The sequence below is a fragment of the Salvia miltiorrhiza genome, chromosome 4 (genome assembly GCF_028751815.1).
Source record: "Salvia miltiorrhiza cultivar Shanhuang (shh) chromosome 4, IMPLAD_Smil_shh, whole genome shotgun sequence".
NCBI lineage: Eukaryota > Viridiplantae > Streptophyta > Magnoliopsida > Lamiales > Lamiaceae > Salvia > Salvia miltiorrhiza.
Genome location: NC_080390.1, coordinates 46,318,141 through 46,345,769, shown reverse-complemented (window position 1 = coordinate 46,345,769; position 27,629 = coordinate 46,318,141). Strand labels below are relative to the sequence as shown.

The 27,629-nt window shown below is 43.5% G+C and overlaps 2 protein-coding genes across 3 annotated transcripts; both read right to left on the bottom strand.

Annotated features, from left to right (window-relative positions):
* Positions 1–278: 278 nt before the first annotated feature.
* LOC131023794 (uncharacterized) lies at positions 279–2,653 on the bottom strand. 2 transcript variants are annotated; one of them, XM_057953390.1, is made up of 2 exons: positions 2,433–2,653; positions 279–1,330 (listed from the first exon to the last, which is right to left on the bottom strand). In XM_057953390.1, the coding sequence occupies exons 1-2, from the start codon at positions 2,447–2,449 to the stop codon at positions 556–558; spliced, it is 792 nt and encodes a 263-aa protein (XP_057809373.1). In that variant the 5' UTR covers positions 2,450–2,653; the 3' UTR covers positions 279–555. The 2 variants fall into 2 exon arrangements, with proteins under 2 accessions (XP_057809373.1, XP_057809374.1); XM_057953391.1 differs by having other exon boundaries at positions 279–1,368; positions 2,433–2,606.
* A 300-nt stretch (positions 2,654–2,953) lies between these two features.
* LOC131023793 (uncharacterized) lies at positions 2,954–4,539 on the bottom strand. Its single transcript, XM_057953389.1, has 2 exons — positions 4,087–4,539; positions 2,954–3,376 (listed from the first exon to the last, which is right to left on the bottom strand). Exons 1-2 carry the CDS (start codon positions 4,321–4,323, stop codon positions 3,026–3,028), a joined length of 588 nt encoding a protein of 195 aa, XP_057809372.1. The 5' UTR covers positions 4,324–4,539; the 3' UTR covers positions 2,954–3,025.
* Positions 4,540–27,629: the final 23,090 nt, after the last annotated feature.

The window sequence follows — 27,629 nt, the reverse complement described above, 5'->3', positions numbered from 1 at the left end:
TGGTGGGACAACCCAAAAAAGAATATGCATAAAAAAGGAATATGCATCAAGATTCGTGGGGTGGAGAGAGTATTTCTTAAAATTGATTAACCCTCTTCTATTGATCAAAAGAGCCATATTTTAATAGTATTTATTATAGGGCTCGTTTGCTACGTGATATGGGATAAGGCGTTTTTTACTGTGATTTTTTTATTATAGACTTTCATTGTATTCTTATTACCTTAAACCACACATTTCGTAGGCTAATCAAGCAACTTACTAAAACTAAACAATTTATCTACGTTGAAGAATTTTCATGTATTTAAAAGCGAGAGAGAGAGAGAAAGCAAAGTGGTTCACATTGTTGTTTCCCATACAAGCATCGGATATGGCCGGTGTCAGTTAGCCAATATAACATCTCACTAAAGAAAACCAGAGGCATCTCACAAGAACCTAGCTCCACTATGAATTGTAAAATTTTCAATCCTCCTCCTACCACAAGCGCCACATACAGATTTGTTTCCAAAAACTTCACATGATTACATAGAAAAAAGGAAAATGATCAGTAGCTCTCACCTACTGCCGTGATCTCGATGCAGCTTGTCTGGCTTCATCCCGTGCCGAAGGAAACAGTTCAACATACCTCGATCCGATTAGCATCTTGTCCTTGCACATAGCTTTTCTTGCCTCCTCAACCGAAACAAACTCGACAAATGCCTCTCCGGTAACTTTCCCATCAGGCTTGCACGCAATCTGGATCTTGTCCTCCACAACCTCGAAATCTCCAAAGAACTTTAAGATGTCTGATTTCTTTACCGAGTATGGGAGGCCGCGCAGCTTCAAGATTTCTGTATACTCCAACTTATCTTTATCCGGGGACCTTTTACGACGAGCTACAGGAGATGATCCACGATGATTATTGTCAACGCCTCCTTCACTCACCTCAGCAGCTATAGCATTATAGTACTCCTGCTTCTTGCACCTAAATACCTCGACATATCTTCTTCCCATGGTCTGGCGATCCCTCTGCAGAGCAAGTTCAGCCTGCATATGACCGGCAAAGACTATAAATGCTTCTCCAGAGAACCTCCCATCCTTGTTCACCAAGAAGACGTCCACAATGTCCAGTCCAGCAAAAAATTTGAAAATGTCTATGTCCGTGCAGTTGAAGGGGAGACCCCTTAGACGAACCACGGGAAAGGTAGATGGCTGATATCTCCTGCCATAGCCGTACTGTTGATAGCCACTCGAACTGCTGCTCACTGCGAAGTAGGGATTTGGTTCCATCAATCTTGGTCTCTTTGAGCCGATCTCGTACCCGTCTGAAACCCCCCCGCTCCCAAACAATGACCTTCAATTATTCACACCCAGGGAAGGAAGAATCCCCCACTAAACCTTGTTAATAAAACTTATCCCAACCCATTTATTTATCTTGTTTTGAACTTTTCTAACTGTACTTGAAGCAACTTTAGTCATGTAACACGAACCCAAATAGAGATACGGATATATCTATAGAGACATTATTGGAAAACAAACAATGCAAAACCACAAAGTGCGGAAAAAACTAAAAAAACCAATTTGTCAAAAGCTAAAGTACTTGCACTGTATGTTAACTACACTACAGTTAATTAAGACTAAAAACAGATTTACGTTATTTGAGATCTGAGTGGCATATCAGTAAAAGAAGTATTTAACAAATTGCAAACACATTCACAAATTTTCCATCTCAGATATAACCCTTAACTGCAAAGTGAATTCATTTTCAGAAATGGAAACCAAAAACAAGCTAAAACTCAGTGCCTTCGAAGATTTAAGGAGGAGAATTAACAAATATTTATGAACATTTTGCTTCAAGAATCATCAAATGACAATCTTATCACTAAGACACATATTTCAGGGCTGGACTTGCTAGTTGCTAATTAAAACCCCTTCCAGCTACTCGTAAGAGTAATTTGGACACGAATATAACTGATTCCAATTAAATAAAAAAGAATACAAAACTCCCATGATCATAGTTTCAGGGCACACAATAGCTTCACTATTCTTCCCTCATTCTTTACGGATTCATCCAATAAATAAACCAATTGTACAGTGTTTGCTTTGATTGCACCCGCTAACATACGTATTTTCAGACCTAGATGCGACTATAAACCCCTTGTAGCCAATAGTAAGAGGCATCTGAACACAAATATGATTGCTTGGGCTCATTAAAGAAAAATAAAAACAAAAACTCATATAGTCAATAGCTTCAGGAAACACATCAGAAGCACAATTCTTGTTAATTCTTTCCGAAATCATCCAAGAAAGCAACCAAATTACTCTAATTCACCCTATTGAAACCGATCAGAACCTATTGATTCTAGAGATGAATGCGGCTATTGCAGTTATATATACAGAAATCGAAATGCAACAAAGCCGAAAAAGAAAAGAAGACATAAGCTCGTAGAACTAACCTTCTATGACCGTACATGGCTTCCGCTAGATCTCGAACACAACGGCGCAGATCGAAACTAAAACCAGCAGCAGTGGAAGGGCGTTTTCGCAGAGGTGGATAATCACGCAAATTCGAACCCTAGGTCCCAATTAGAGATTCAGCTACCATAGTAGTAAATTAATGCATCGGCTTAAAGTCATTCGACCTAAACTAACGACGTTTCGTTTGCGGAGCAAACCCTTTACAAATTACTCATTATTTTTGGCACTGAGATTAAAAAATACTCCTCCCGTTCGCCAAAAATGGAACATTTTAGCTGGACACGAGATTAAGAGTGTGTTTGGCTAAGTTTATTTTAAAGAGCTTAGAGCATCTGCAATGGAGTTCCTTGATAGCCTACTTGATAGTGTTTGTGTTATTGAGTAGGTAGTGTTGCATTGAGGTTCCTTGATAGCCTACTTGATAATATTAGTTTTGATTTTATGTTTTTCATTTAAATTTTATTGCATAATTTTAATAACACAATTTATTTCAAATTTAAATTGCATTAATTATAAAATCCTAAATATTACATAAAACTTAAATAAAATAAAAACAATTCATAAAAATTAACTACTCTGGCCCTAGAGGTCCGAAACGTGCCCAAAGGTGCTCAATCAAATCATATCGGAGCTGAGCATGTAGTTGTCTATCTCGGAGAAGGCTATCCCTTCGCACATATTCCTCGAAGGACACCGGTGTTTGTCCAGCACTCTCCGTCGAACCACTGCTAGACGCCCCGTCATCATCTCTCCAGTTGGCAGCCGCTTCACCTTCGTGCTCCACAATCATGTTGTGGAGAATGATGCAACACAACATGATGTCCTTCAGGTGCTCTACGTACCAATTGCGCCGGACTTCGAATGATTCCCCACCGAGCTTGAAGGACTCTGAAGGCGCGTTCCACATCCTTCCGTGCCGATTCTTGCATCTTCTTGAACCTTGTCTCCTTCGGATTGGTTGCCATTGATGGACTCTTCACGAAGCAACGCCACTCCGGATATATGCCGTCACACAAATAGTAGCCCATCCGGTATTCGCGCTGGTTGGCATGAAAGACCACCGGCGCCGCAGTTCCTCCTAACACGTCGGAGAAGAGAGGAGACTGATTCAGCACATTGATGTCGTTGTTTGAACCAGCGACGCCGAAGAAGGCATGCCAAATCCACAAATCGAAAGAGGCAACGGCCTCAAATATCAAGGTGGGCTCTCCCTGATCCCCGCGTGTGTATGCGCCGTGCCACGCCTTTGGGCAGTTCTTCCACGCCCAATGCATGCAGTCTAAGCTCCCGAGCATCCCGGGAAAACCATGTCTCACCTCGTGCATATGAAGAAGGCGTTGCACGTCAGTTGCCGTTGGACGGCGCAAGTAATGGGCTCCAAAAGCCCGTATGACCGCCTTGCAGAACTTCTTTAGGCATACACGACCGGTTGAGTCCGCCACTTTGAGATACTCATCGAACACATCCGCACTAACCCCGGTGGCTAATTGGCGGATAGCCGACGTGCATTTCTGCAAAGGAGAAAGAGAATCTCGACCGAGTGCATCAGTGCTCATATGGAAGAAAATATCTTTACCTTGAACAGCCTCGACGATGCGCAAGAACAGCTCCTTCTGCATGTGAAATCGACACCTGGAAAAAAGTAGGGCCGTACGTTGGATTGTCGACGAAGTAGTCTTGCATAAGACGTACATGGGCCTCTTCACGATCACGGTGGACGTATGATCGGGGACGTTTCGCACGCGCCGGCTCCGACGCCGGTTGGGGGCAGTATGATTGAAGCAGTTGTTTCTGCAACTCAACCAACTCCATGAACTTTTCAGCGACTTCGTCGGAATCGGGCGAAGAATCATGTTCAGGTGATGACATTTTTGGAAGAACGAATATGATATTTTGCAAGAAAAATTGTAGGAGGAAGAAGGAGTGAGTTGTGATGAATGAATGAGGGAGAAGTATTATTTATAGAGAGAAAAGAAGATTAAAAAAAAAAAAAAAAGGAAAATGGATGCAAACGGACGAAAGAGCCGTTGGGGAAGAAAAAAAAAATTGAAAAACGGTCGAAAAAGCCGTTGAAAAACATTTTTTTTTAAATTTTTGCACGCGCCTTCTCGAGGCTACCCGATAACTCGAGAACTCCTCGAGGAGCTCCCCCCCACATCACGCTCCTCGACGCCCTCTCTCTCCTCGAGTACCCACTCGAGTACCCGCGTTGCGGGTGCTCTTATAAACTCTTGCAGCTTATAAAATGTTTTAAGAGCTTATAAGATGTACTCCCTCTGTCCCGTTAATAATGACACGTTTCTTTTGGGCATGGAAATTAAGGAGAAGAAAATTAAGGAATAAAAGTGTATGGTCTACATGATTAGAATTGTGTTTAGGGATTGTTTATTATTTCTAATTTATCAATATATAAAAACATTTATTTATTGATTCATTAAATAAATTTTAATTCTGTAATTAATTAATCATTTGTTACTATTAACACTAATTTCACACAAAAAAAGTTTCTAAAGTTTTATAGGGAATTGGGAAGCAGTTTTCTTAACATGAACTGGGGTGAAATACCAGATTTTTTACAAATCAGCAGAACATGAATTGGGAATTGGGAAGTAGTTTTCGGGGACGCTTGATACGGATTGTAATCGAAAAGCGAGAAGGGCATGAACTGGGGAAGAACAATCAGCAGAACATGAATTGGGAATTAGGAAGAACAAGAACAAAACATATTCAAAATACAGAACAAAATTCACCAAGCAACAATAAAGATCCCGAAAATCAACAAATATTCACAATTCATGAAATTCACGAAATCAACAAAAATCAAGAATAAGATTCCAGAAATTGTATGAAATCAAGAATAAGATTCCACAAAACTCATGAAATCAACAAAATCAAGAATAAGAATGAGATTCAAAACAAGAACAAAATCAACAAAAATCAACGATTGAGCCGCTCAGATCTGGTGCCGTACTGATGCTAGGGTTTCACTCGGTGGTGAAGGAGGCGGCGGCGGCGGCACACTCAATCCACCGCCGGGCCGTTGATATGGTTTCCTTAGAGGGGGTGGAGGCGCGACGATGGAGCCGCTCAGATCTAGCGCCAATCGGTGCTAGGGTTTCACTCGGAGGCGAAGGAGGCGGCGGCGGATGGAGCAGGCGCAGAGGTGGTGGAGGGTGGTGGCGGCGCTAGGCAGTGGAGGCGACGCTAGGGTTTAGGAGATGGTGGTGGAGGGATGAAGAAAAGGGTAGAGAGGGCAGGAGAAGGCGGCGGAGGAGGGTGGGTGGACGCGGAGTCGCCGCGCTGTCGCCATGGAGGAGAAGAGGCGGCGAGGGTGTAGCAGCTGAGAGAAAAGTGAGGGTAATCGGAAGAGAGAGAGAGAGTTAAGAGTGAGAGTGAGAAGAGAGACAGCGAGTGTTTTTTTTAAAGTTGTTTTAGTTAGGCTTTTAATTAACATTAATCACTCCCTTATTTTTTCCAAAATAGGAAACGTGCCATCAATAGCGGGACAACCCAAAAAGGAAAACGTGCCATTATTAATGGGACGGAGGGAGTAATTTTTAAAAGCTTATAAGTTGTCAAAGTGTTTGGATAATTGAGCTTATAAGTTAGGGAGAGAAAATCGAAGAAAAATAAACTTGAATGATATAAGATGAAAATAATAAATTATAGTTGAAAAATATATGTAAAAAGATTGTTGCATATGAGATTATAAAAAAATAAGTTGGGGTAGAGGAACTTATTTTTTGGGAGCTTATAAGCTCTTAGAGCTTATTTTTGGAACTTATAAGCTGTTTATGAGCTTATTTTGCCAAACACTTTGAAGGAGCTTATAAGCTCAGCCAAACACCCTCTTAATAAAATTGGTGATGATTTTGATATAGTGGAGAAAGAGTCCCACCACTTTATGAGATGTGTGGTTGAGATTGAATTTATGATGGATTATTTTGTAAAAAAAAGAGTTGTTTGTAAGGTTAAAAGATTAAAGTGGATGGTGAGACCATTTATTTAAAATGAAAGTGATACACTCTTTGCGGACGCCCGATATAGTTCTTATGCCCCACTTTTAGCGAACGAATGGAGTACTAATTATGTAAGTAATAGATAAAATAAATTGATCGAAATTATTTAAGCATTATTTTAAAAATAAATATAGTGAGACAAGGGTTGGTGGATAAGGATCAAAATGAATCAAATAATTTTGGTTCGACTCGGTATTCGATTCTAAATTTTGGTATTCGAATACAAATACAAATACTTTTTTTTATTCGATTATTTATCAAATACGATTTGAGAATTACAATATTCGATTCGGTATTTGAAAATATTCGAATATATATATATATATATATATATATATATATATATATATATATATATATAGAGAGAGAGAGAGAGAGAGAGAGATAGAGAGAAATGTTATGTTACATATAGGGATGTCAATCGGGCCAGCGCACTCGATTTCGGGTCAGCCCATTCAGTTTTGGGTAATTTTCGGTTCGGGCTAGTCGATTTTTTTATTTTTCGGGCTAAAATTTTTCGACCCTAACCCCAACCCACTCGGTTTCGGGCTAGCCCGTTCAGGCCCCGTAAATTTTACTCCCTCCGTCCACGAAATGAGTACCCATTTCCCTTTTTGGCAAGTGTACCCCACACATCTCTTTAATTAATACACTATAAAAGTGGGACCCTTAAACTATTCACACTACACTCCATACATTTTTTAAAACCCGTGCCGTCCACAAATGGGTACTCATTTCGTGGACGGAGGGAGTACTATTTTTTATATGTTTATTTTTTTTATAGATAATCATATTCTTGTAATAAAAATATGTCGTATTTTTTAAATCAAGAGATTTCACTTTATTTTAGATACAAAAATTAGTACTTCCATTTTTTTAACATAAGTTTACATAATATCTAACTTTAATTTCATTTCTGATAAAAATTGTACATAGATTTAACATAAATGACTATCTTTCTGTGACTTTTATAATCATAGATTTTTGTTATTAACCGTTGGAAAAAATAAAAACATATTCTACAAGCATCAAAATGTTATTATCTAATTAAAAAGTAAAGTATTAAAGTTTAAAAATCAATTATTAAGAACGTGTTCAGTTAATCGGGCCTACCCACTCGATTTTCGGGCCAACCCTATCGGGCCAGGGCTATTTTTGGTTCGGACCATTCGGGCTAAAAATTTTCAGCTCTAACCCACCTTTTTATCGGTCTATTCGGGTCGACCCGTCGATTTCGGGCTTTTTTCACATCCCTAGTTACATATTTACATACCTTATGTGGGCATCTTATATGCGCACCACTCACATTTAACCCTCATTAGCATTGTCTTTTTTATTTTAGGCATGTATTTTTATTATAATACATCATATTGTTATTGATATCATTAATTTTATAAATCGCTTAAAAATCAAAGTCCGATTTGTTCTTTTTATTAATAATTTAAAGTTAAAGGGAATATGAACAAATCGAACCTTGATTTGTATGCGATTTATAAAATTAAAGATCTCAATAACAATATATGATGTTGACGAGCTCAAGTTTTGTGCTCTTTTTTGTGCCGTGTCTAGGTCTATATCGAGTTGTTTTTCTTTGTTTTGTGTTATTTTGTGTCTGGGAGGACACACTGATGAGGCAGAGTTCGAAGAGGCTGGAATGGGCACAATGAAGCACTTATTTGAGATCTGGGAATGAGCTGGAGTCTGGCCATGTTTATTAGAGTCTTGCGATATGGATAAACTTCAATGCAGAGACATACATATGCCAACCTCTTGACCAGATGTCATGGTCAGAACAGACAGTACCACTCAGCGCAGTAGCTTCGCTGGTGTTGGGCAAGATGGAGTTAATTTCTGGGAGAGAGTATTGCAGCTTAGGCTATTTGCCGTTGACCAAGAGTTAGCCTAACTACCGCTCAAAATCAAGCTTTCATCATGAGAAGCATCTAGGGCAAGAAGAGGTCAAGGCAGAAAGAAATGATATGAGCATGTTGATTGACCGACATCTTGGGCAAGATGATGACGTGGCGGATAAGATGATGACGTGGTAGATAAGATCCACTGAGCAGGAAGATTGAGCGACATCTTGGGCAAGATGATGACGTGGCAGATAAGATGATGACGTGGCATCTGGAGAAGATAAGGATGGAAGAGTCCACGCAAGGAAGGACTCTGGGCAAGACGTGTTTGGTCAAGATGCTGACGTGGCAGATAGTCCGAATCAAGAATGGATAAGGGTGAACGTTTATCCCTTAAGATCTGGAAGATGATGATATACTTGAAACCTTTTCTGATAAGGACGGATCTAGGCGAGATAGCTTCAGGCAGAGTTCATGCAAAGCTAGAGTTTAGGCGAGATGAACCTGGACAGTCTACCAAGTAAAAGACTCTACACAGCCCAACACTTGCAGCCTATTCCAACTCCCCCTATAAATACCAGCTGCATACACACGAATTGAGAGACACACAAAAAGAAGATCAGACCGTATTTGAGAGGAGAACCACACCAATCCTTAGCTACAATTTTCCGTTTTGTTAAGCCCTTCGGGGCAAGACGCTAGTTTAGTTTATCGTATGTTTGTTGTCGGCGGCGTTGGTGTCTGCAAAGGGGAGAGATAGTCCCGACCTATTGCATCGGTTGTCATATGGAAGTAAGTATTTTTACCTTGAACAGCCTCGACGATGCGCAAGAACAGCTCCTTCTGCATTCGAAAACGACGTCGGAAAAATGTAGGTCCGTACGTCGGATTGTCGTTGAAGTAGTCTTGCATAAGACGTAGATGGGCATCCTCACGATCACGGTGGACGTAAGATCAGGGACGTTTAACACATCTCGGCTCCGGCGCCGGTTGGGTGTAGATTTGAGCAAGCAATTGTTTCTGCAACTCTATCTCATCCATGATCGCGTAAGCTACACCGTCGGATGAATCAGACGAAGAATCGTGTTGGGGTTCCGCCATTTTTTGAAGAAAAAAGAAGGAAATATTGGAAGAGTGAAAGAGAAGAATTGTTGTTGTGTGAATGAAGAAAGAATTTAGGGGTATTTATAGATAGGAAAATATATATATATATATATATATATATATATATGTATATATTATATATAAATCAAACGGCTAAAATAGTCGTTGGCAACAAAAAAAAGGAAAAGTAATTGCAAAATCGGCTACTAGTCGTTAGTTTTAAATTTTGATTTTTTTTTTTAAATATGGCGCGTATAGAACACGCACCTAATTTTGAAGCATATCGGGCATACACGATAGAACGTGTAGCTCTCGAGTAAGGCGACGTTGCATCGCCCTACACGATCTCACCCTTACTCGAGTCGGGTGGATCGTATAGGGCATTATTAATGCTACTGTATCGGGAGGTTGAACTTTATTTTTTTCCCCTCGTTAAAACTAGACTGTTTCTTAGGGGGTTTAAAAATAGACATTCTAACATTTTGCAAATTCAACACTCTCTTTTTCCCAAGTTCGGAAATTCGAGGTATTTCATTTTTTTTTTTTATAATTCAAACTCGGAGTTGAATTTTGAGGACTACTTTATTTCCTGGTATTATCACTGAACACAAATTTTCCTGTGCACTCGGGTGCACGGTGCACCCGGGTGTACAGTATCATTTCGATAACATAATAATGTCATTTAATATTAGTGTCATTTCAATATAGTGTTAGTGTCATTTCGCGATAATGTTATTTATATAACATGATATTATCATTTGTAAAATAAAATAGTATTAATGTCATTTCAAGATAGTGTTAGTGTTAGTGTCATTTTGCACTCAGGTGCACAGGAGACCACTTCCTCACTGAATCGTTTATTATTATTATTATTATTATTATTATTATTATTATTATTATTATTATTATTATTATTATTATTATTATTATTATTATTATTATTATTATTATTATTATTATTATTATTATTATTATTATTTCTTAAAAGTGGCAAAATTACTCTCGATCATAATTAATTCAGTAGCATTTCTTCAAATTAATCAAGTAACAGAAAATATGTATTCTGTTTACCATTTTGACGAAATTGGAATATGATGAATGCTAAAATGCAAAGGGCTGCAATAAAACATTTTTCGTGATCCATATTCATTGGATATTTTTTTCTACTCTTGTGGGCGATTAGTATAAGCAAAACATATTTTCATAGAACTGCCGCTACCAAATTCATTTTATTTTTTAGATGAAGTTTTTGATTTCGCGTATCATCACAATCACTCACATTTCCTTCTGTGTTTTTATTGTTCGATGAATTGCGAAATTATTTTTTTATAACTAATGGTTCGAGCTTGTAATTTAAATATTATTATGAATTACTAATTTATCTTAGTAAAATTAATATTGTTGGTAGCACAAAAGAGATTTTTTATGTATTCTAAAAATAATCCAATTATTACATTATTGGCTAAATTTTGATATAGACATTGAGATCATGATTATTTCCTGAATATTTATCACGCGGATTATTGGGTGCGACCGTCGCACAGGCGTGCGATGGGTCGACCGGCTCCAAACCCGCCCTCCTGACCCGGAACCCTGACCCGCGTGGGTTTGACCCATGTTCCTAATTATTACATTTGTTTATAATAATTTTTATCCAGGTAATTTGGTTTTTAACGAAACCAACACCTAAACTACGGAATGAAAGGCGTAAACTATACCTAGTAAAGTTGATCGGAAAGGATGAAGTAACAATCGGAGAATCGAGCACGAGAGCAAAATATAACTGTAGTATTCAAGAGCAAATGATAGCGTAAAAAATGTAATACACGAGCACGAGGCCTATTTATAGATTACAATTGAGGGTAAAAAGGTAAAATCGATGCTAGTGCATGCGTTTGACGTGATTGAAGGGTATATCAGGAATTTCATCTTCACGCGGGAAAATCCTCCGCGTCTTTGGCGATCCTTCTGAAAGAGGCGATCTCTCTGGCACGGATGACTTCCCTGGCGTGGAGGACTTCTCTGACGTGGATGACTTCTCTGGCGTGGAGGACTTCTCTGACGTGGATGACTTCTCTGGCGTGGAGGACTTCTCTGGCGATGGTGACTTCTCTGAGGGGGATGACTTCTCTGATGATGGTGACTTCTCTGATGGGATGACTTCTCTGATAAGGGTGACCTCTCTGATGGAATTGACTTCTCTGGTGAGTGTATCTCTTCTGCCATATTCGTCCCGCCAGTGGGGTCGATTCCTCTGATTTGTATTCTTTCCCTACTCTGCACATATTACTCCTCATCAACCACTCCCCCCTCTAGTCTGGTTGAACCGGGTATTCTTCGTGTTCAACCATTGTAGTATTGTTAAAGCTGGTGCTATGATGTTTTCCCTGATCCCTGCAAGTCATGAAGATATAAACACTCTAATATTTTACGAAAATAAAGGTAAGTCCTGTAAGTTGCTCTCTGGTGTTTTTGTCACTCCTCCCCTGGTCTGGCTAGTTCACTTCTGGAATAGTGCAACTAGTCAGAGGATTCGCCCGCATGGTTGACGTCACCTGCATTAAATGCCTGCCCGATCTACAGTGCTTTTTCCCGTACCCCGAGGTTACTTTTTAGCCTTTGCATCTTTTCGCCTTTCCGTAGGGATTTTTAGCCGTCGATTTATTTCCGTATGCCACGTGTTGTTCATCCCGCATGTTGGTAGTTGCCCGCGTATATTTTTACTTAGTCGATTCGAACTCCCATTTTTCACTATTCTTCTTCTCCAGTTTTCTCAAATTCTTCTATCTGCAAATTCCGGCGATTCTCTCCCTGTTCCGGCGTATTTCCCGCGATACCTCCGCTCCGGTTTTTACCGTCCATTTTTCTCTGCCCTAGGTAATTTGCGTATCCTTTTTCTTCCCCATTATTTGTGATCAGTGTAAGTAGTTTTGAAGTTTGTTGGTGCTCTGATTGAGCGTGTTAGAAAACCCTAGGATTGGTGTTTCTGATAATGGCCTCTACTTCCGCTCCTCAGCTCTCGCATTCACCTTCCCCCAAGCTTCTTCATCTTCCTCCCCCCAACTCCAGGATCTCGAGAGCCTCCCTTCCCCCTCTACCTCTTATGATTCCCAAACTGTCCCCAGTTCTTCTCAGTCTAAGAAAAGGGGTAAGAAGACACCCCAACCCCCCAAGTGTATTCCTGAATCACGCCTCAGTGTCGCGGAGATGGATAAAATGCGACGCAAGTGTCGTTGCTCCCTAGGTTTACAATTTATCGCCTTTTCCAAAGACTCGACCCCTCCGGAAAAGCTCTATGACCATAAGACAGTGGCTATCTGGAAAGCCCAGATAGATGCTGGTTTAAGACTTCCTCCTCCTCCTTTCTTGGCCGAAGTTTGCAATTACTACCGTATTCCCTTTTACCAGCTTACTCCCTCTGCCATCCGGAGATTGTACGCTTTTCACATTCTTTGCCGCTTCCATGGTGTTGGAGATACTGCCAAGTTATTCTTTCAGACCCAGTCGCTTCGTATGCAGAACAGCCCTCTGTATAGTTTTGCTAGTCTTAAGAAGTATCTCACCACCTTTCTTTCCTCCCTAAACTCTCATGACAAAAATTTCTTGTTCCAATACTATTATGTGCGTACTCTTTCGGGTTCTTGGCGCGAGTATTTCGTTTCGGAGCTGCAATGGCATAACCCTCGTACCTCCTATAAACCGGCCTCTCCCGGTGCCCCTTCCACCTTTGATTTGGGGGTTATAGCTCATCTTAATATGATGAACAAAGTTCAGCCTTTAGACTGTAAATACCTGGCTGAGAACAATTCGGCTCTGGCTCACAATGGCCTGTTTCCCCTATATCCACAGAAATCAATAGGTAAAAAATATGAGTTAGAAAAATATGTTAACTTCTGTTACCCTGATGTTAATGGTATAGCATTTTGATTTTGCAGACATGTCTTGGAGAATCAAGTGCGGGGGCAAATTGCCTGATATTACTGCTCCTACTCCCAGTGGGGAACATGGCTCGGGGGGTGCTGTTTCCAGGACGTCCCTATCAGAACAGCCGACTGGGGTCGAGCTGATCGCCATTCCCTCTGTAGTAGAAATCTCAGAAGGAAATGTGGAGGTCTCACGCCCATTTGATGCAGAGGAGATTGATGCGGGCGCTCTTGTTCGTAGGAGCAAACGTCCCAGTACTGGTGATGCATCTGGCATGTGTGAAGAAGATATCCAGATTGTAGATATTACTGATGAAATTCCTTCACCCGACTCGGCCCCCGGTGTCACCCTTGCAGAGCTTTCGAAGAAAAGGAAAAGGGGCTCTCTGATCTCTGTGGGTGAAAAGGAAAAACAGGAGGGCCTGAGGAAGGCCGGCAAGTCCCAGGAGCCAGCAAAGAAGTCTGTTGGTGACTCGAAGGTCCTCTCCTCTGCAGTGGAGAAGGGCAAGGGGCCAGCAAAGAGGTCTGCTGGTGGTTCGAAGGTTCCCGCTTCTGCCGGGGGAAAGGGCAATGGGAAAGCTGTGGTGCTCTCTGCTGATGAACCCGAGGATGTTGTCCCTGGGCCGATTTCGAGTCTGTCGGGTCAAAGGCTAATTGATGCCTTGCTAGCTCGTGTCCACTCAAAATACCAGGAGAAAGTGGAGAAATTGCCCCGGGGGGTTTTAGCTACTCAGTTGTGCCAGTTGGCTCTTCAGGTACCTTGTCTCTTATACCTTTATCATAGAAAGAAAAACGAAGTTACTAACCTTTTTGTTGTTCTGTCGGAACCCATTTTGTTTTCTTGCAGGTGGAGGCTCGGATGTAGGGAGCTGTTAAGTGTATCCACGACTATGACATGTCAGAGAAAGAGAGAGAGGAGGAGCAAGCGGACGTCGCCAAGCGCGATGATGATGTCGCTGGAGTGGTGGAACGTCTGAGTAAGGCTGAGGCAGAAATTGCTGAGTTGAAGGCTCAGCTGGCCCAATCGGAAGTGGAGAAGTCCTCCCTGGTTTCTGAATTGACCAGGACGACCAAGGAAGGTCATGAGAGCCTTGCCAGGTTCAAGGCGGGATATGAAAAAGCTTACAAGGAGACCAGGCGTGGTTGGAAGAAGACACTTATAGAGGCTCAAAATCGTGCCTATGTCTTGGGGGCACGAGATCAACGCCTGGAATATTTCTTGTCTCCGCAGGGTCAACACTTCCTAGGAGTGATGCTAGAGGGCACTCTGGAGGCTTTTAAAAAGACTCCTGAATACCTAGAGGATTTTGGGCCCCTTTTTGCTTACGTGATAGAGCGTACTGCTACCAAGGCACTAGAGATGGCGGGAGCCACCCCGGAGCAACTCGCTTCCTTGAATTTCCGAACCCTGATGGATAACCTTAAGGATGAGGAAATAAATGAACTGATGGGGATCCCTGCAAATTCTCCAGGGAAACCAGAGTGGTGGTATCCAGTGCTGGAGAAGGCCATTCCCTATTTTACTCTTGGGATTGGATTTGACTCATTGCCCTCTGCTCCCCTGTATATGCCTGCTTTCTCTGCTTCCCTGGTACGCTTTGTGAACCGGCTGCGGGATCCTACTGGCAAGGGCACCCGGTCATTTTCTCAGTTCAGCATGGAACCTCCCCTGCCCTCTAATTTAGCGCCTTCAGCTTTCTCCGATTCTGCCTCCTCCTCTGCTGCGGTGGATCAGCTGTTTGATCTGTATAGGGATGAGACTTTATATGTGCAGGAAGCTACGAAGCTGTTGGATTTGGGAGCTCGTCTTCCCAAAGTGAAAGAGATCGGCATGCTGCCTGTGTTTACAGAGGGAACCTCTGCTAGCCAGATCCCTGCCAGTGGTGTTCCTTCTCCAGTATCCTCTGCCTCTGCTCCTGCTTCATCTACTTCTCCTGAAGATGCCTCCATCCCTCCTACCTAATTTGATAATAATTTTTGTAACTCTTTATTTTGTACAGACTGAATACTTTACCTCCGATTTTTGGTGTACAGCTGTGCCTCCTTGGCACGTTTTTATGAAACTTCTTTTCCGCTTATGTCGCTTTTTTCCCTTTGTTCTTTGTGTTGTTTTTGTTGCTTTCACGTTCATGTTGAATCTGTGCTTGGCTTGGTTTAGCTCATCATGCTTGTTGTCGATGTTTCTTTGATTTTCTCCTTCGAGATTTCTCTGATTTCCGCTGTGGGGGTTCTGTTGATTCCTTCGGACAAGAGCTTTGGTTGATTCTTCTGGAAAGGATTTCACCGCCTCCTCTGACGAGGATTTAATTGATTTCCCCCGGAAGGGATTTCACCGCCTCCTCTGGCGAGGATTTGGTTGATTCCTCTGGAAAGGATTTGGAAGGCTCCTCTGGCGAGGATTTTGGTTGACTCTTCTGACAAGAGTTTGGCGGACTCCTCTGACGAGGATTTCGCAGACTCATCTGGCGAGGATTTTGATTGACTCTTCTGGCAAGAGTTTAGCGGACTCCTCTGACGAGGATTTCGCAGACTCCTCTGGCGAGGATTTTGATGACCCTTCTGGTAAAAGCTTCACCGCCTCCTCTGACGAGGATTTGATTAACCTTTACGATAGGGATTTCACCGCCTCCTCTTCCGAGGATTTGGTTAATTTCTTTGTCAATGATTTCGCACTTCCCATCCGAGCTGCTTCCCATCCGAGCTGCTTCCCATCCAGGCTTGAGCACTCTGCGCGGAGCATGGAGGACCCGGGGGGTGCAACCAACTTTCGCGGCTTACGATTAAATAATAACCCTCTGCGTGGAGCATGGAAGGCCCGGGTGGCACGACCAACTTTCACGGCTTACGATTAAATAGTAACCCTCTGCGTGGAGCATGGAAGGCCCGGGTGGCACGACCAACTTTCACGGCTTACGATTAAATAGTAACCCTCTGCGTGGAGCATGGAAGGCCCGGGTGGCACGACCAACTTTCACGGCTTACGATTAAATAGTAACCCCCTGCACGGAGCATGGAAAACCCGGGGGGTACGACCAACTTCCGTGGCTTACGGTTAAGTGCAACCTCTGCACGGAGCATAGAGGACCCAGGAGGGGTGCAACCAACTTTCGTGGCTTACGATTATGTGCAACCTCTGCGCGGAGCATGGAAGGCCCGGATGGCACGACCAACTTTCGCGGCTTACGATTGAAAGAACACCCTGCACGGAGCATGGAAAACCCAGGGGGTGCGACCAGCTTTCGTGACTTACGGTTAAGGACAACCTCTGCGCGGAGCATGGAGGACCCGGGGGGTGTAACCAACTTTCGCGGCTTACGATTATGTGCCACCTCTGCGCGGAGCATGGAAGGCCCGGATGGCACGACCAACTTTCGCGGCTTACGATTGAAAGAACACCCTGCACGGAGCATGGAAAACCCGGGGGGTGTGACCAGCTTTCGTGACTTACGGTTAAGGACAACCTCTGCGCGGAGCATGGAGGACCCGGGGGGTGTAACCAACTTTCGCGGCTTACGATTATGTGCCACCTCTGCGCGGAGCATGGAAGGCCCGGATGGCACGACCAACTTTTGCGGCTTACGATTAAATAGTATCCCTCCCTCTGCGCGGAGCATGGAAGGCCCGGATGGCACAACCAACTTTCGCGGCTTACGAGCGCTTCCCTCCCTCTGCGCGGAGCATGGAAGGCCCGGATGGCACAACCAACTTTCGCGGCTTACGAGCGCTTCCCTCCCTCTGTGCGGAGCATGGAAGGCCCGGATGGCGCAACCAACTTTCGCGGCTTACGAGCGCTTCCCTCCCTCTGCGCGGAGCATGGAAGGCCCGGATGGCGCAACCAACTTTCGCAGCTTATGAGCGCTTCCCTCCCTCTGCGCGGAGCATGGAAGGCCCGGATGGCGCAACCAACTTTCGCGGCTTACGAGCGCTTCCCTCTGCTCTGCTGGAGCGTGATCCCTCTGTTTTTCCCTTTACTTGTTGAGAAGTCATTTTTGAATTTGAAAATTGGGGATTACGGGTATACACCCTACTCCCCCCTCTGGTGACATGTGCAATACTCTGTTATGAACATGTTGGCCCAATTACTTCTTACTCCCTTCTCCGGCCCATGAATTCGCATAAGCCCATTACCTCTTGGCCCCTTTCTCAGGCCCAATACCGTCTCTATATATACCCTTCTCCCCTTCATGACCTAGCTCAGAATCCCTTATTTTCTTTTCGCCGCCCCCAAACTGTTCTCCTCTCAAACCCTAGATCTCCCGTCTTCTTGGCTCAAAATGCCTTCCTATCTTGGTTGTAACGCCCTCAGTCGGGGGAGTGAGTCCTTTTGCGAAAGTACGCCGGTGCCCGTTGGTGACTGAAAAAACAGGACTCCCCCCCGCCTGAGGGTTTTATCTCCGAGATTCTTACAGGAAGCTTCCTCGTTGCCCTTTTCCTGTATCTTTTCCTGTTAAGAGGTTGTACACTGAAAAGACAGGACTCTCCCCCGTTTGAGAGTTTTATCTCCAGGGTTTCTGAAGAAAGTTTCCCTCCTGAACCATTCCTAGCTTGGTTGTAAGACACTCAAGTAAGGGAAGTTCCCCTCTGAACATTCACATCCCTGAAGGCTTCGCCCTTTTCCTCTGTGCCTCTGGTGCAGATCTCTAACTTTGTGGTTGTAACGAGCGGACTTCCCGTGCTTGAGAGCATTATTGTCGTGTTTCCCAGATCTGGCCGTTGTTTCTCCAGATCTGGGCGTTGATTCCCCGGATCTGGACATTGGTTTGTTCCTCTTCTGTATTCTTTTTTTTTTTTGGCATTTTGACTTGTTGTTTTTCTTGATACTTCTGCAGACGTGGGGTGGAGCTGGAGTAGATCTGAGGAATGAGCATGTCTTGGCGGCGGAAGAGAACTCGAAGTGTGGAAGAAAAGGCATCCATCCCTGGTGCTTGCTTTCCCTTTGACCTGCTAATAAGCAGTTTTTGTATTCGTTTTTCCCTTGTCCTGCTAAGAAGCAGTTTGTATTTTGAATTTGAAAATTGGGGACTACGGGTATACACCCTACTCCCCCCTCTGGTGACATGTGCAATGCTCTGCATGAACATGTTAAATAGCATATGAAATGTAAGAAAGCAAAAATTGAAACAAATGAAACAACACAAGGGAATTCCCTAGAACCACATATCTGTTTTTATTGATATTATGGCCCCGGACCTCGTTAAAACCCCTGTGGGGAAAAAGAGTATCCGGTCTACAAAGTGATCATTCCTGCTAAGCAGCAGTTATACATAGAACTTTTTGAGTGTGTTTATATTCCATGGCCTGGGGAGAGTTCTGCCGTCTAATCCGACAATGTGTACGCTCCGCCACCCAAAACCTTTGTAATGATAAATGGTCCTTCCTAATTTGCTTCAAACTTGACCACTGCTTTTAACGCGTCTGCTCTTTTAATACTAGATCGCCCTTGACCAGCTTTCTTGCTCTGACCCTTTTGTCGTACCCTGCTTTGATGACACTTTTATACTTTGCTGCTCTGATTTGAGCTTCCTCTCGCTGCGCTTCTACAAGGTCGAGCTCTGCTCTTCGAAGATCGGCGTTGTGCTCCGTATCATAGGTGATGATGCGATATGATTCCAATCTGGCTTCTGCCGGTACCACTGCATTGGATCCATATACCAGCGTGAAAGGAGCCTCCCCTGTTGCCGTCTTTGGACTGGTGCGATAAGCCCAGAGGACGGTATCCAATTCTTCAACCCACTTCCCTCTGCTCTGGTTCAGCCTCTTCTTAATCCCCTCACAAATTGTTCTGTTGCCTAATTTCACTTGACCATTCGCCTGTGGGTGAGCCACCGAGACGAAACGCTGTGTGATATTCATTCGGTCGCAGAAATCCGCGATCCTCTGCCCTGTGAACTGAGTCCCGTTATCAGATACAATGATTCTCGGTACCCCGAATCTGCAACAGATGTTTCTCCAAATAAAGCGCTCCACTGTAACTTCATCAATCTTGCCCACAGCCTCGGCCTCGACCCATTTAGAAAAATAATCTACTGCCACGATAAGAAAGCATTTTCCTCCCGGTGCTGTAGGCAACTTTCCGACTATATCAATGCCCCATTTGTCAAACAGGCATGCCGCGTACATGACACCCATAGGCTCCTCTGGTACGTTGATTCGCCCAGCGTGTCTCTGGCAAGCTTCGCACTTGCGGACGAACTCTCTGGCCTCCTTGTTGATGTGAGGCCAATAGAACCCGGCCCGGATAATTTTGCGCACAAGATCCCGAAATCCCGTATGCCCACCACAACAACCTGCATGAATTTCTTGCAGAGCAAAATTAGCTTCCTCTGGAAATAAACATTTTAGCAAAGGTTGAGTGAAAGATCGTTTGAAGAGTTGATCGTTGATTAAGCAGTAGTTCTCATAGCGAGCCCTCTGATTGGATTCTCTGCTCAGCCGCTCCCCTGTCTTCAGAAAGTGTATAATCGGAGCCCGCCAATCATCTCTGATCTCTACCGAGAACACCTGCGAAGTTTCCATCTCTCTGGTATCACATAGTAAAATAATCTCGTCGCTCCAAGTTTGCTCTACTGCGCTAGCCATGCGCGCCAGTAAGTCGGCCTTCGTGTTCTCCTCCCGAGAAATCTGCTCGAGCTTAAATTCCATGAACTTTTCTTTCATTTCGCTAATTTTGGTATGGTACGCCTTCATCCTCTGATCCTTGATATTATAACTTCCCGAGAACTGTTGTGCAACCAACTGGGAGTCTGTCTTTATGATGACACACTCGGCTTTAAGCTCTGACAAGATGTGAGCCCCTCTGACCACGGCCTCATATTCCGCTTCATTGTTGGATAACCGACAAGTGAATTTGATGGCGAACTGGTATGTCCCATAACCTGGTGAAGTGATATAAACCCCGATCCCACATCCCTCTTTCGTCACGGACCCATCTACAAAGGCCACCCAAAACTCTGGTATAGGACGGCGAGTTGTTTCTTGTATGAAGTCTGCCAATGCTTGTGCTTTGATTGCTGTTCTCGGCTCATATTCTACATCATACTCCCCTAATTCCACAGCCCATTTGACCATTCTTCCCGACAAATCCGGGCGCCCCAAAACTTGTTTGAAGGGAAGAGACGTGCGTACTATCACTCGGTGTGAAAGGAAATAGGGCCTCAACTTTCTGGCCGTGACTATGACTGCCAGAGCAGCCTTCTCAATCTCTGTGTAATTCTGCTCAGGCCCTTGTATGATTCTGCTGACAAAATAGATGGGCTTCTGGTGGCTTCCCTCTTCTCTGATAAGCACAGAGCTGATCGCATCCTCCCCCACCGCTATATACAGATACAAGGTCTCACCCGGCACCGGCTTGGTCAGAGTCGGTAACTTGGCTAGATAGATTTTAAGATCCTCAAACGCCGCTCTGCATTCCTCTGTCCACAAAAACTTAGTTCCCTTCCTTAAAACTTTGAAAAACGGCATGCTGCGTTCTGCCGAGCGTGATATGAATCTGCTCAGAGCAGTGATGCGTCCATTCAGAGTCTGCACTTCTTTGATTCCCCTGGGTGGCGTCATGTCCATAATAGCTTTGACCTTTTCTGCATTAACCTCAATCCCTGCAGGCGTGACCTTATATCCCAAAAACTTCCCCGTTGTGACCCCAAAGGTGCATTTCGCTGGGTTCAGCATAAGCCGATGATCTCTGACCACCGTGAAGATTTCTTCCAGATCGGAAACATGATCTTCTGCCCTGACACTCCGCACAAGCATATCATCCACGTAAACCGAAATGTTCTTTGCCAATTGCTCTTTGAAAATTTTCTCCATCATCCGCTGATATGTAGCTCCCGCATTTTTTAAGCCGAAAGGCATACTTCTCCATCCATATACTCCGCAACAGACGGCAAATGCTGTTTTGGCGATGTCTCCCTTATTCATCTTGACCTGATGGTATCCCTGGTATGCATCCATCATGGACAATAAAGCACACCCTGAAGTGGTATCCACCAGCTGATCGATCCTCGGCAGAGGATAGTGGTCCTTTGGGCAGGCAGCATTTAGATCTCTGAAATCCACACACATCCTCCAGGTATTGGTTTTCTTGGGTACCATTACTGCGTTTGAAATCCACTCCGGGTATTGCACTTCCACAATATGCCCTGCTTCCAACAATCCGTGGACCTGTTCCCTTATTGCCGCGTCCTTCTCTGCCCCAAAATTCCTTGTCCGCTGTTTCACCGGCTTAACCTTAGGGTCCACGTTGAGGCAATGTTCTGCTAATTTTCTATCAATTCCTTTTAAGTCTGCGGTGCTGAATGCGAATACATCCGCATTTCACCGAAGACAGCCAATGAGCTCTTCTCTGACTTGATCACTCATGGTAGATCCAACCTTTGTCTGGAAACCCTCTTTTCCTGGAAATAATTCAATCATGTTGCAAACATCGCTGGTGGACACCAGCGCGGTTTTCTCTGTGGAGTCTCTGTCTTTTAATAAATCCGCCAACTCTTGGCGCTCCTCTGCTGGGGCATGCACCTCGCCCACTTTCCCCTTCTTCCGGGCGTCCGACCCCTCTGTCCGTCTTTCCCTTTTCTGCCCCGCTGACTGTGTGAGCATTTGCACGTGGCATGCTTTTGATGTCGTTTGATCGCCACAAACTTCTCCCACTCTTCCACCCTCGATGGGAAACTTCATTTTCAGATGAAACAGAGAGACAACCGCCTTGAACGCCGTCAAGGCAGGCCGGCCGAGTATGACATTGTACGAGGGTTTAGGCATATCCACCACTAAGAACCGTACCATCCTTGTTTTATTACCCGCAACTAGTACTGCCAAGAATCAATGGCAGCTCTACATATCCTAGAGGCATGACCATTTCTCCCCCGAACCCAAACAGAGGGGCGTTTGTCGGCTCAATATGAGCGTTGATTCCCATGTTTTGAAGACATTCCTTATACAAGATGTTTACAGCGCTGCCCGAATCTACGAAAATACGGTGAATAATGCAGCCGGCAATGTCTGCCGTAATGACCAGCGCATCATCATGTGGGTACATCAATGTGCGTATATCTTCTGCTCCAAAAGTGATCGCAGGCTCTTCTGCTGCATTCGTAATTTCCATGACCCTTTTAGGATAGTACCCTGTTTTTACTGCTCTGACGACTTGTTTTTTAGCCCGATTTGATGTGGGCATCCCGTTCTCTCCGCAAATCATGTGAACTTCCCTCCTGTATGGGGGAGGAGGAGCCTGCCTGTCTGCCCCCTCTCTGCGATTATCCCGGTTGTCATCAAGCCTGCGATCTCTGTTGTTCCCCTGCTCTTGTCGCTGATCCCGATTATTTCTTTGATCCCTCTGATCTCGTTGATCCCTCTGATCCCTCTGATCTCGCTGATCTCTCTGATCTGTTCTCCTCTGGCCCTCATTTCCTCTGTCAATGAAGTGGTCGAGATATCCCTGGCGCACCAGTAACTCTAATTGATGCTTAAGATGTCCACAATATTTCGTATAATGCCCGAAGGAATTGTGATATTCGCACAACTTATTATTAGGTCCCTCCTGTGGCGGCCCAGTCCGGTAGGTTCCCGGTGCCCGAAAGAACGGCTGATCCTTTATCAAATGAAAAATTTCTTCCTGTGGTTTATTCAAGGGTGTGTACTCAGTAAACCGCGTAACCTCATTTACTGTGCGCTGCTGATGGGACGGCATTCCTCCTTGTGGTGGCAATACCCGCGGAGGCAACCCTCTGAACGGGGCCCTGTCCTGGTGTCTCTGTTTCTCAGGTGCTTCCTCAGCTTTCTTGACCCTATGCTTATCATTCTCCACTTTTCTTGCCATCTTGGCATCCTCCAACTGCAAATAACCTGGCAACCTGGCCATAATGTCATCAAAATCCCTTGCTGGTCGGATTTGCAATTCGTCGAAGAAGATCCCCGGCCTGAGTCCTCTGACATATGCGCAATTTTTTATTTGGGATTCTGCCTCCGGCACCTCCAAAGCAGCGAGATTAAATCTTGCTGTATATTCCCGCAACGTTTCACCCTGATCTTGCTTGATATCCATCAGCGAAAGAGCTGACTTCCCTACCCTCCGTGAACTCGCGAACTGACGTAAAAAACGAGTTTGTAGATCCTCAAAGGAATGAATAGAGTTCGGGGGAAGCATCCCAAACCACAACTGAGCCAGTCCAGTAAGCGTAGTTGAAAAGATGCGGCACTTGATGCCCTCCGTGTACATATGCAACGTGACTAACCCTTCAAACCGATTGAGGTGCACCTCCGGATCGGTAGTGCCATCATAATCCAGCGAGATGGGCTTGTAACTTCTGGGTAGGGTATCTGCCAGAATATCATCAGAGAAAGGACTACGGTTGCTGATGGGGTGAAATCGTGAAGTCTTAGCCTCTTGTCCCCCTTATGCCTCCCCTGCTCCCTTCTATCCCTGGGTGCGTCACGAGCGTGGCGTTTGTGAATTCTATATTCAGGTCCGCAAGAGGAATACTCCAGCTCCCGTTCCTCTGACCTCTCTGTGTAGCGCGATTTTTCTGATCGATGGGACTTCTCTACCCGGTGTGATTTTCCTGACCTTTGTTCCCTGTCCTCCCTCCGGGATTTCTCCCTCAGTGATTCCTCCAGGTCCTGGAGTTGGTGTTTCAGCTGGGACACCTGGTTTTTCAACCGTGCCTTCTCCTTTGGTCTCTCTTCCTCGAACGCAAGGGAGACGGATTGACTACCAGACTCGTCAACCCTCTCCTTTCTAACAACACTGTTGAGTCTGACCCGGCTCCCCTCTGGTCTTCTTTCCACTTCCCTGTCAGCCGGGTCCCCTTGCATTTCCAGAGGCATCGCAGTCTGTTTGTTGATTGCTAAAGTGTTTACCTCCTGGGCAGTTGGAGGTGGGGCCTCAGTGCCCTGCGGGTTTGCTGCTCCAACCAGGGGAGCTACAGTAGGCATGATAGACAGCATCGGAGTTCCCATTGCCTGGCGCATGTTAGCGTAACTGAGCAAGGCCATCATCTGCTCTGCTAGCCCAAAGTTAATCGATCCCCCACCAGATGTGGGGGCCAAGCTCGGCACCTCTGATCCTGGCGTCACCAGAGCAGACCTCTGGAATTTACCATTCAATCCCATCAGCGGAGTAACCGAAACAGCGGGGAATCCCGGTTGCGTAGCGAAGGTTGTGTTGCCCTGCAAGTTGTTGAACAATGAGGTAGGCACCTCAGTGGTAAGCGCAGCGGAGTCGAACTCCTTTTCTAGGTTGCGGTGTGCATCAGAGGATCCCATGGTACCTACACATAAACAAAGTGAGAAACCATTCTAACGACAAAAGAATAAACCCTCTGTTGCCGATTGAAATCCTGATATAAGAAATCCAATAAGAAATCCCGGCTACCGGTACAGAGACTGTTAAAAAATTCCCCATGCAGTAACTCTATACAATGGGAAATAAACCCAGGGCATAGATTAAGAAAACAGAGCCCGCATAACGGTGGTTTCCCCCGTGAACCCCCACCAAAGTCCGGCGGAGAAAACAGAGCACCCAGAGAACCAAAATAGGAAATCCAAAGACAAGCAAAAATAGGGCAACCACCAACAAACTTATTAGCGTAATACGTTAGAAATGATAGATAAACGAGAGCTATGTAAGGAAACGAACAAGATTAACACGGCAATCAACCCAAGATTAACATCATCCTGTCTTATAATAATCACAAAGCCTATAAACAACAGGATTATCGCGACCATCACCCAAATTATTAGCGTAAGACAGTATTCAACGCATAGGACTGAAAATTAGTTTAAGCAAGCATGAAGGACATCCATAATTATTCTTTTAAACGCAAATTATCCACCCATCAGCAACACAAACCTCATGATAACAACACCAAAACACTAATCGACGTATTAATCGGTGCGAAACCCGTAAATTAACAGTAAAGAAGTTCATGAAAAAAGAGACAAAGTGCGAAATAATCTTTCATCAGTGCAAAGCCCCTAATTAACAACAAAACCTCACATCCTCCCAAAAACAGAATAATACTCAACAAGCCCACAAGCATAATTCAAAGATTATCGGAGAAAACATGAAGATCACCCACAATTATCCCGTTTATACGTAAAACACCCGTATACTAACAGCATAAACCCAAGATACCGGAGATACGAGATCAATCCGCAGTTCATCGACGCAAAACACTAGATCCGTAAGAAAAAAGCACCCAACATAATCAAAACAGAACCGCACATCACAATTTCCTCATGCAAAACATTAGATCGGTGAAGAAAACGTCAGTTCTACAAAGAAGCCCTTTATCCGCTGACAATTAACCCAAACAAACGGTAAAAACACGTACAATTCCCCGATTCATGACTTATGCCCGTCGCCACCTTTCCCCATGCACCAAAAACATAAATCAACGCAAATCATAGCAGATTAAAAACATATTAACCCGGAAGACGCAATTAACCGATTAAAAACAGCTGGGTGTCCGAATTATCGGCTCGATTGGTGCCAACGCCCGCAAATCCGATTGGAATTTCAGATCTGCGTACGCCGGCGACCGTGATCTCACATCCTAGCTCAGTAGCCTTCCCACAGACGGCGCCAGTTGGTGTTTAACGAAACCAACACCTAAACTACGGAATGAAAGGCGTAAACTATACCTAGTAAAGTTGATCGGAAAAAAAAGTCGTTGGCAACAAAAAAAAGGAAAAGTAATTGCAAAATCGGCTACTAGTCGTTAGTTTTAAATTTTGATTTTTTTTTTAAAATATGACGCGTATAGAACACGCACCTAATTTTGAAGCATATCGGGCATACACGATAGAACGTGTAGCTCTCGAGTAAGGCGACGTTGCATCGCCCTACACGATCTCACCCTTACTCGAGTCGGGTGGATCGTATAGGGCATTATTAATGCTACTGTATCGGGATGTTGAACTTTATTTTTTTCCCCTCGTTAAAACTAGACTGTTTCTTAGGGGGTTTAAAAATAGACATTCTAACATTTTGCAAATTCAACACTCTCTTTTTCCCAAGTTCGGAAATTCGAGGTATTTCATTTTTTTTTTTATAATTCAAACTCGGAGTTGAATTTTGAGGACTACTTTATTTCCTGGTATTATCACTGAACACAAATTTTCCTGTGCACTCGGGTGCACGGTGCACCCGGGTGTACAGTATCATTTCGATAACATAATAATGTCATTTAATATTAGTGTCATTTCAATATAGTGTTAGTGTCATTTCGCGATAATGTTATTTATATAACATGATATTATCATTTGTAAAATAAAATAGTATTAATGTCATTTCAAGATAGTGTTAGTGTTAGTGTCATTTTGCACTCAGGTGCACAGGAGACCACTTCCTCACTGAATCGTTTATTATTATTATTATTATTATTATTATTATTATTATTATTATTATTATTATTATTATTATTGTTATTATTATTATTATTATTATTATTTCTTAAAAGTGGCAAAATTACTCTCGATCATAATTAATTCAGTAGCATTTCTTCAAATTAATCAAGTAACAGAAAATATGTATTCTGTTTACCATTTTGACGAAATTGGAATATGATGAATGCTAAAATGCAAAGGGCTGCAATAAAACATTTTTCGTGATCCATATTCATTGGATATTTTTTTCTACTCTTGTGGGCGATTAGTATAAGCAAAACATATTTTCATAGAACTGCCGCTACCAAATTCATTTTATTTTTTAGATGAAGTTTTTGATTTCGCGTATCATCACAATCACTCACATTTCCTTCTGTGTTTTTATTGTTCGATGAATTGCGAAATTATTTTTTTATAACTAATGGTTCGAGCTTGTAATTTAAATATTATTATGAATTACTAATTTATCTTAGTAAAATTAATATTGTTGGTAGCACAAAAGAGATTTTTTATGTATTCTAAAAATAATCCAATTATTACATTATTGGCTAAATTTTGATATAGACATTGAGATCATGATTATTTCCTGAATATTTATCACGCGGATTATTGGGTGCGACCGTCGCACAGGCGTGCGATGGGTCGACCGGCTCCAAACCCGCCCTCCTGACCCGGAACCCTGACCCGCGTGGGTTTGACCCATGTTCCTAATTATTACATTTGTTTATAATAATTTTTACTTTTAATAACATAATATATACATTTGTACACATAAATGTATATTTATGTTAACATTAGTAGTTAACATCAATATTGTGAAGAAATATAATATTTTAAAAATATTGCCTTTCTTTATAATAATAATAATAATTTTTATTATAATAATAATT

Excerpts from the sequence above, each read along its gene's own strand:
- LOC131023793 (XM_057953389.1), bottom strand. The coding sequence starts at position 4,323 with ATGTCATCACCTGAACATGATTCTTCGCCCGATTCCGACGAAGTCGCT. Across the intron at positions 3,377-4,086 it reads ACGGCCCTACTTTTTTCCAG|AATCGGCACGGAAGGATGTG; the intron begins GTGTCGATTTCA and ends AGAAGATGCAAG.